Source organism: Leuciscus leuciscus (assembly GCF_965113295.1).
Source record: "Leuciscus leuciscus genome assembly, chromosome: 13".
Lineage (NCBI taxonomy): Eukaryota > Metazoa > Chordata > Actinopteri > Cypriniformes > Leuciscidae > Leuciscus > Leuciscus leuciscus.
Window position 1 is genome coordinate 26878520 of NC_138737.1, and position 9636 is coordinate 26888155.

At 34.6% G+C, this 9636-nt stretch overlaps 1 protein-coding gene across 4 annotated transcripts in view; it reads right to left on the reverse strand.

Moving 5' to 3' along the window:
* The window catches only part of LOC309512259 (glycerol-3-phosphate acyltransferase 4-like), a 38525-nt gene that overhangs the window by 4495 nt on the left and 24394 nt on the right, over window positions 1–9636 (reverse strand). For all 4 annotated transcript variants that reach the window (XM_082187757.1, XM_082187759.1, XM_082187756.1 and 1 more), the window contains 5 exons: window positions 9082–9175; window positions 8886–9001; window positions 5076–5131; window positions 4231–4316; window positions 225–353 (listed from right to left, as the gene is read on the reverse strand). In XM_082187757.1, the coding sequence (XP_082043883.1) occupies window positions 225–353; window positions 4231–4316; window positions 5076–5131; window positions 8886–9001; window positions 9082–9175 (481 nt within the window). The remainder of the gene's footprint in view (window positions 1–224; window positions 354–4230; window positions 4317–5075; window positions 5132–8885; window positions 9002–9081; window positions 9176–9636) is intronic.

The window sequence follows — 9636 nt, forward strand, 5'->3', positions numbered from 1 at the left end:
AACAATGGTCTATTTGTTTATTTGCATGCCCACATGCAAAAACAGATGTCTTTTTCCAATCTGTGGTGGGCGGACAAAACTTCAGACAGGCTGTCCAAACCCACTCAGGCTCATTTGTGTTTGATTTGTGTATTAAATGGACCAATGCAAAAATAGGTCATTCATACCACAGAGATTTTACTGCATTCACAGAGATGATGAGTTTGTGTGCATGCCGGCCTTACCTGGCGGCTCATCGGAGGCAGGTACCACACACTGCAGACGATGGCCCAGCTACTCATCATTCTGAGCAGATAATTCACCATCCCAAACTTACTGCTGTTCCAGAAGGCGTCCCCAAACCGAGGGTCATACTGCAGAAGCACAAAGACACAGATCAAATACAGTGCGATCCCCATCACAATGCTGATGAAAGATAAAAACATAATTTCCTAATGATTTTTTTGGCAAACATATCTAAACATTCTTAAAACAAGATAAAATCTATAGACAACAAACTGTAGACAATAGCACTTGTTTTCACATTATATTTCCTGAATTCAATTTTGCTTTCGTTGTGAATTGTTTTCGCTTGTTACAAATATATGTTTTATGTAAGGAATAATTGACGAAGGGCAGATGAATTATGTGTGGCCGTTACACCTCAGGTGTGCATTATTTTCTAATAATTCAACAGACTGGAGTCAATTATTCTGCTTATACTACGGTTACCACATCTCAAGACATTGTTCAAATGATGTATTTCAAGACATTTGTCAGGTTTTTGTCCTAAAATCGTTCTTGTGTGTAGGACTAATTTCTTACGCATCTCATCCCATGCCTCCGTTGCTAATTCCAAAACGTAATTTTAGAGCTAGTAACAAAGGCTTAAGCCATTGATAGCGAACTAATACAGTTACCTTAGTCTGTTCGGCAGCAGCGTCTCTACTAGTGAAACTGTAAGTATATTTGCTTCAAGAACAGCATTTTTATTACCTCGTTAGAGAGAAATCTCATGTAGCTTTTAAGTTGCTAAACTATTTTATTGATAAAATTGTCAGAGCAACGTTGACAACACATTTCTGTGTGTGTGTCCGTACTGAATGTGTGTCTGCGTTTGAGTGGAGAGAGTATGTGTTTCCGTACATAATAAAACGTAATTTTCTGGCAAAAAACATGGAAATAATTTTATGTTTTTATCCTATTGTTTACTATATTTATTTGCTTGGTCTGTGTCATTCTTTTGCTGTTGTAGGCTGCAAATATAACTTTAAAATAACTGAAATTATTTGGCAAAGTGATATGGACATGAAATGTGGTCAAGACCTGCCTGGAACTACTTTAGCCGTGCGTTTCCCTGAAAATAATTGCACACCTTAGAACATTTGTCAACCAATCCGATTAGTATACCAACCCCGTAGTATAAATATCATTTTTATATACAATATTTCATATACATTTGTATACAAATCAAACTCCTTGCTGTTGCTAGTGCCATGCTCTACTAACTGGCCACGGGAACTTTTTAACTGTTTTAATGGGGAAATTAAGTGATGTTTATGCTTAAAAAACACTAATAAGGTAAAACAACAAAACACACACACACACACACATAAAAAAAAAAAAAAAATATATATATATATATATATATATATATATATATATATTGAATGGGCCTTTTTTTAAATATAGGTCACATTTTTTGCTTTAAATACATATTCCTGCAAGCTAATACAAAACAAAAATAATTCAAGATCTTTTCTCTGAAAACATGTCTTAGAGCCAGATTTGCTCCATCCAAACCCTCTTTTGGGGTTATGGTTAGGGTTATCTTGCTTTAGTAAAGTTATTATTAACAAATACTGATTAGGACATCAACATCCCTAATCATCTGCTCTTCATACTTTTTCTTACCATAAAAGCTCATAAAGTACGAGAGGATGTAAACGAGGAGGAACTTTTGAAAGCAGCTTCACAGATCAAATTGAGAGTGATATCTTACAGTCTACCAGCTGCAGCATTAAAAACACAAATTCATTTATTCTGGTCAGTTCAGGCATTTCTCTTAAACATTACTCCTAGTTGAAAAAAATCTTTAAGTTTGGATTAATAAATATATCCATTATGCTTCAAGTGTTAAAGGCACATGAATGGGCATTGGCCACATTTGCCTATGTAAATGATCAGTGAAAGAAAAAATGTAAATTAAAAAACGTGACTTAAAATTCCACAATGATGATTATACTTTTAAAGATTTTGAGCAGAAACAAGATTATGCTGTATTTCTAGGTCACAGATTTGATAAGCAAATTAGTGACATGAATCATGTGAACTCCTTTATTCAAAAGGTCACATTTCCACAAGATGTTCTTTGGTTCATTTGATACATGATCATCAGATTTCACACAAACTTGTGGAATTCATGCAGCATGACTGTTGCTATCACAAACTTATGGTCATTTTTCAGTTTAACTTGTCAAACTGTTAACTAATTTAACTAATGTAACACGAACAATAACTAAAAACTGAGTCTGAAGTCTAATTTATTTTTATTTATTTGTTTGTAATATTTTAAGTTCTTGGTATTATTAAAACAGGGCTTGTGTGATTTAGTTAATTTTGTTTGCGTATTTGTTTTTAGTATTATCATTATAGGGTATAGCATGTTTTAGTTAATATATTATAGGGTATAGCTTTAGTGAAATGTTGTTTTATTAATGTAGTTAAGTAGATTGATGTTGTTTGTGTGCGAGGACTGAATGTGGTTGCTGCTATTGTAACAAATCTAATTTCCTGAGAAAGATTAATAAAGTATCTCTCTATCTATCTATCTTTCTATCTATCTATTAGTGGTCTCAGACTACCGTGTGTATAATTCAGGTATCGTTTATGATCACTGCACAACAGGGTTTTTCCTGGGTCAAAAATGGTTTTCAGTGGTGGCGTGTACAGTACCCATGTGAACTGAGAGCCCAGTCCTGACAATAAATCTAAAATAAATGTAAAGAAATTGTAATTTTGTAAAATTGTAAGTTTGTAATTTTGTAAAATTGTAAGTTTGTAATTTTAACTTATCCTATTTTTTTCATGAAATAAAAAATAACCACTGTCAGGACAGATCAAAAAACGTCTGTAAAAATCTGTAAATTTATATGTAAAAAGATTTAAAAGAGTAAATTATTTGAAATGTTAATAAAATGAACAAAATGTACACATTACATAAAAAGTGGTAGATCAATTATTTTGCATTTACACGAGACGTAATGCACAGATCATCTGACATATCAGATTCAATATCAGACATAAATACGGTTGTCAATCCTGTGTTGGAAAGAAGGCGTCTATCAGCGGATCCGTCTATCAGTGGATATATTAGGGATCCACTGATAGACGCCTGCTTTCAAATGCTCCCGTGTGTACCTGTGTAAGCGCTCGGTGAAGAGCGTCAAATATGTCTATTTACAGCATGTTTTGGAAGCGCTGATCATTGAAGTCAATCACAGACATATATGTTGAGAGCCGGAACACAACAGCCAATCAGAAGCGTTAAAGAATCCGCTCAACAGCGCTCAAAATGCTAGGCGGAAATACTGGTATCGTCACATTTAAAAAATAAAAAAAATAACCCAAGTCTGTATCTTTGACAACACTATTCACAAGTTTATTTTAAGGAAGAGTAAACTTGTGAAATTTAGAAATGTACCACGTTTATAAAATAAGTTGATAAGTAGGAAAATGTGTCAGTTCACACAAAGAACAGTTTAAGCTTTTTTTTTAAAACCATAAAATGTTTAATTTACTTTGAAATATTACATTTAATTTACCGACTGAAAAACTTTTTGTGCTGTTTTCTAATAGTTTGGACTTGAATAAAGAGAGAAAACCTGCACTTAGCCTTTTCATGGGCATTTTGTTTTCATAGTTAGACAGATATTGTGATGTATATGTATATGACTGTCTAGGAATACATCGATTATCGCAGAATTGCTGTATCGTGATATTATCTGTATCATGAGACATGTTTCATGTATCGTATTGTATCGTATCATGAAGTACCCTGTGATTCCCACTCCTAGTAAATAGAAACCTTTGACGCTCTTCACACAGTGCTTACACACGGCCGCCAAAATATTATCAATGCAGTAAAACCCTGCACAAACACAGGACGAGCTATGCACCAAAGATTAATATTTAAGGATCAAGTTCTGTTCCTAACCCGAAATCTTCATTAGGGAAGTGATATTTTCTGACCTTTATGGCGACGGGGTAGACAGTCGAGCCAATTTCAAAGCTTCCTTTCTTGAACATCATTACTGATGTGTTATTAATGCAGGTACCTGGACACAAATGATATGATGAACACATGAAACAAACAGAAGACCATATAACAACCAGGTCACTTGTGATGGCAGTCACTATAAGCTTACATATGTAAAACACTTATTAGGAGAGAAACTGTAACGGGGCAATTGTAATGTTTTTCCATCACATTCTTTCTCTGCTTGAAGAGTGATCAAGGCCGGTTGCAAAAACGTCTTACACAAAAAGGTAGGTTGGTCTAATTTGAAATCCGAAAAGTAAGACTAACTAACTAATTTCTAGTTGGTCCAACTAGTTCTTAAGACACCGTCGTAACATAGTGGCTGTGTTTATGCAACTGGGCCCAGTTCACTTTGTAAGAAATGTTCAACAAACAATAATTTTGAGTTTTGGATGTTTGAATGTCCAGTATTTGTTTCCTGCTGTCAAGTTATGACGGCTTTGAATTTAACATAATATACACTACCATTCATAGGTTTGGGGCTAGCAAAGTTAAACAAATATGTATATTTAAAAAAAAGAAAAAATTTATTTTATTAATATATTCCCCCCCAAAAAAAGTTATTTTGAAATACTATGATATTATATATTATATAATAACTATAATATCTTACAGTATTTTTGTTCAAATAAATGCAGAATAAGATACATCTTAAGCATAAGATCTTACCAACCCTTAAAGTTTTGAATGGTAGTGTATGTAGAAAAAAAATGGGCAGTCTCCCCTAGTTTCCCTTCCACATCAATAATCCTTTCTGAGAATGAGTTCAGCTTACCTTCAGGGAATATGAGGATAGGCAGTTTGCTTTTGTCTTTTACATGATCACTCAACCTGAAATAAAACGCATTTGTTTAATGACAACAACGATAAGTGAGAGTGTTATAAAAGAACCAGTTTCAGTGTGATATATGAACTACTAATGTTAATTTGCATTTTTTAGAAGAAGAATCGAGGGACCAGTTGCAGAAACTTAACCACTATATTAACCCTACTCCTCTCCGATGTTTTGACGATTTTTAGATGATCTAAGTGGTCTAAGAGTTTGCTTTAAACTTTCACATTTGAAATGGGAATACACAAAAACAATTGACTGGATTCTAAGAGTGTTTGTGGTTGTAATGAAAATAGTAACATATCCTTCCCTCATGGGTCAATTTGACCCCCATACCCCTCACACACGCTCAAATAAAGGGATGAGACTATAGAACATCCCCAATGCAGAACACTAGGGGTGTAAACCGGACAGTTAATCACGATACGATACGATATCGATTCTCTCAGCCAGCGATACGATATATGCCGATACCTCAAAAAATTCTACGATACGATTACGATTCGATTCGATTCAGGGCTATATCGATCGATTAATCGATATTTAGATATTATGTGCCAAGTGTACACAACCAGTTACGTTTATTAACTCACACTAATACATGCAAAAATATATAACATGAAAGTTTAATTAAACTCTTTGAAAAATTGCACACCCTCTTGGGACATTTACAAGTTGTTTGTTACAAGTTTAAAAAAAAAACATGATATATGAAAATGAACAAGAACGGAGTTATCTGTTTTTGCAAATGAATAACAGAAGAGTTCATTTGCAAAAACAGATAACTCTGTTCTTGTTCATTTTCATATATCATGTTTTTTTTTAATATTGTGCATTTGAATATCAATCAAACTGCAGCTGGGTTATTTTGATTAAAAATAATTAAAAACTGCTGTAAAACATGAACTCGCGATGCCTTGAGAGTGGAAAATACCGGCTTTTGTGACAAAGGGTTCAGTCAATCTTGTCAGGCGTCTAATTCAGTGGAGAAAAGTTACGTGAGGATGTGGAGTGTGTGAAAATAAAGGTACCGTATATCAAAATAAAGGTACCGTATATCGATATTGTATGTGTGGTATCGATGCATCGTATAGACGTTTGATCGATGCATCGATCCATATCGATGTATTGTTACACCCCTACAGAACACACTTACAAACACAAACACACAGATGTAAACCACTCACACATATAAAATACATAATCAAATATATCTGTTAATGCATAAAAAGCTAATTTAAGTTTCAAATTGGAGTTTTGCTCCCATATTCCATATTCCAATATCCAAACAGAAACTTTAGGCCCCTCTCCTCTAGGGGCAGTATTCATTAAATGCAGATTAATGTTGTTTTCTTTCCACAAGAGGTCCGCGATACACTCAATGAAGGAATGCATGATTTATTATTGATGTTTTCACTAGAATTGGACTGGAATGAGGTATTTATTGTGAAACAACGTAAAAAAAAAAGAAGCTTATTTTCAATTAAAATAGTACAATTCAAGAATCTAGAGGCAAATAAAATAATCACCAAAACATATGTAAAAAGAAAAAGCATACATTTAAAGATAATATTTTATCATAATAGACTGATATACGATTTTTGAAAAAAAAAAAAAGTAGTGTAATTTTTTAGGCTCTGGGTCATTTAAAGGGGTCATCAGAAAACATCCTAATTTAGTAGTAATACGTTTTTTTCTATCCTGTTTCGACCCTCTCTTTCGAACACTGAGACGTGTGTGCCGCATTCAAGACTTGGAAGTAAACACCCACTGCTAACCCTAACCCTAACAGCAGTTTTGCATATTAAAATATTTGAAACGTCCCTGTCATTACATGTGTGGAATTGTTTAAAAAAAATTCTGATTTTGAAAAATACAACAATGTATTTTTCAAAATCAGATTTTTTTTTATTTTGTTGTTACATAGTTACATAGTTGAAACATCTGCCAACCATGTGAAACATTTATGCATATTATTACATAAACTTTATTTGCCACAACCAAGACTTATAAAGCGTAAGTATTTGGAGTTAAAAGGATGACTTTCGGTGTTTCGGGTAAATAGAATTATGAATGAATGTACTGTTGTTTGTCACATTGTCGTTATAAAAGGCTATTCATAGTTCATCCTTCTCGATAAAGTGAAAAACATATAGTCATTTGAAGCGTTGTGTTTTAAATAAAATGAACTGTGTTGTAATGTCTTACTGATGACAAAACAAATGTTGCTCACCGTCACTTTTATTCAGAATTACAGTGAATGGCTTAGATCAGAACAATAACAAAAGCTTTCTCTAACGTGCTTTCTTCCGAGTCCTATAAACCAACGAACTAACCCCATAAATGCCATAGCAAAGGAAAGAACAGCGAATCACAACAATCACAACTGTTCAGTTTGACTGCGGCGCTACAGTATAAATACTTGATACATCAAACGATCTGTATCAGACAAAGCAATAGTGACATGGTGAAAACACTGTTACACTTGAGTATTGTGACATTACTGTCATATCCAATGTAGTCGGCACTGCATCATCTTTTAATTTCAATCTCTCTGAAAAGCCTGCGTCTAACCGTGTCTTGTTTAAAAAGGAATCTGCAGTAAAATGAAGTGAATAAACGAACAGTGTCTTACTGACCCAATCTGACTGGAACTTCATTAAAAAAAAAGTTCATCCAAGCTTTCCTTTTGTTAGGATTACAAGATGGTGTTTTTCCATAACTTGGCACATTAAAGCATTAAAGCAACACCAAAGCACTTTACCTCTGCGGTCCCCCAACAGGTTGGAAGCGGAATTGTCCATTACTGCTGTCGTAAATAATTTAGCCTACGCCTACCGTCGCACGCACGCTATTTGTTTATCCAGTAAAATAAAATAATCTTTGGTGTTGCTTTAAAACATCTTGTAATCCTCACAGTGATCTCTATCATATTGTAGCTGGAGTAATCCTGTGTTTGCGTCTCTCAGTGGGAGGGGCTAAAGAGGCAGTGATGTAGATCTTCTTCTACATAGGTGGTCGTTCATTGCACTATGGCGTAATAATATGACAAAATACGAAACGTGTCGTTTTCTGAGCTTGGCTTCAATAAAAGCTGCTTTTGGACTAACAAGGAAGTTTTGTGTTCAGAAACTTACAGGATATTTGTATAGTACAATGACCATTTTTCAAAAGATATGTCAAAAGATTAAAGTAAATTTGATTTCTCAATTCATGAATTCATGACCCCTTTAACCAAGGGGTTAAATCAGTCTTACTTTTCCAATTCAAATGATACCGATCCACCTTTTTATGTAACTGACTTTAAAAAGTTATGACCGGCCTTGAAGAAAAAAATAAGACTTGTCTAAGCAGTTTATGCAACTGGCCACAGCACTTTTGTTTAAAGGGATACTCCACTTTAAAATGAAAATTCTGTCATCATATACTCACCCTCATTTTGTTTCAAACCTGTATGAATTTCTTTTTTCTGCTGAACAGAAAGGAAGATATTTAGAAGAATGTCAGTAACCAGACAGTTTCTGGTCTCATTGACTTCCATAGTATATTTTTTTCCTACTATGGAAGTCAATGGGACCAGAAACTGTCTGGTTACTGACATTCTTCTAAATATCTTCCTTTCTGTTCAGCAGAAGAAAGAAATTCATACAGGTTTGAAACAACATGAGGGTGAGTATATACAGAATTTTCATTTTAAAGTGGAGTATCCCTTTAAAATCCAAAGAAATGAGACAAGTGTTGATGCTGAGTTACCTTTTAGCCACTAGATGGCGATCTTTGACTTCTAATCGCTCAAACCAAATGTGTGGACAAGCTTTCACCATAGACCTCTGAATGAGCCCCATCAGGCCCCCATGGATCTGACCCACCTTTAACACACACACATAGACACAATTGATTTACCCTCTGACCTTCTTTCTCAAATACACATGAAAACACACACACTCACCATTGCATAGCATCCATCACTGGCCAGTATAATGACATCAATGGGTGAAGTGTGGTTGGCAACACAGATGCCTCCATTCTTGGGTTTATTTTCACTGTTCCAGAAAAAGACACAGATAGGAGATTGTGGGCAGAGAGTGTAAATAGTTACAGGAGAAACATGGAGAGCAATGTTTATGGTAAGGTAATAAACGGGTTAAGAGTTTGTATTGGCAACCAATAGTTTATTAGCATCTTCATATTAAAGGAACCAGTTTGACTGGTCAAGGGAGAGGTCCTGAGATAAAGAACGACAGGAATGACAGGCTGAGATAATGACAAAGAGAGCACTGGAGAAGTTCAAAATCAGATGAATCAAGTTTACCTGACCTGTAATTAAGACACAAAGCCCCTGTGAACTCACTGTTACCTTCCGGTGTCATGAACTCTGACCCCACGCTGTTTGTGTGTCAGATAACATCAAAATCTGAACCATCTATACAGAACATGCTAGAGGAGTTAACATTCTCAAGAACCAGTTCTCATTTACTGTAATAGCATGGAAAAGAGGTGAATA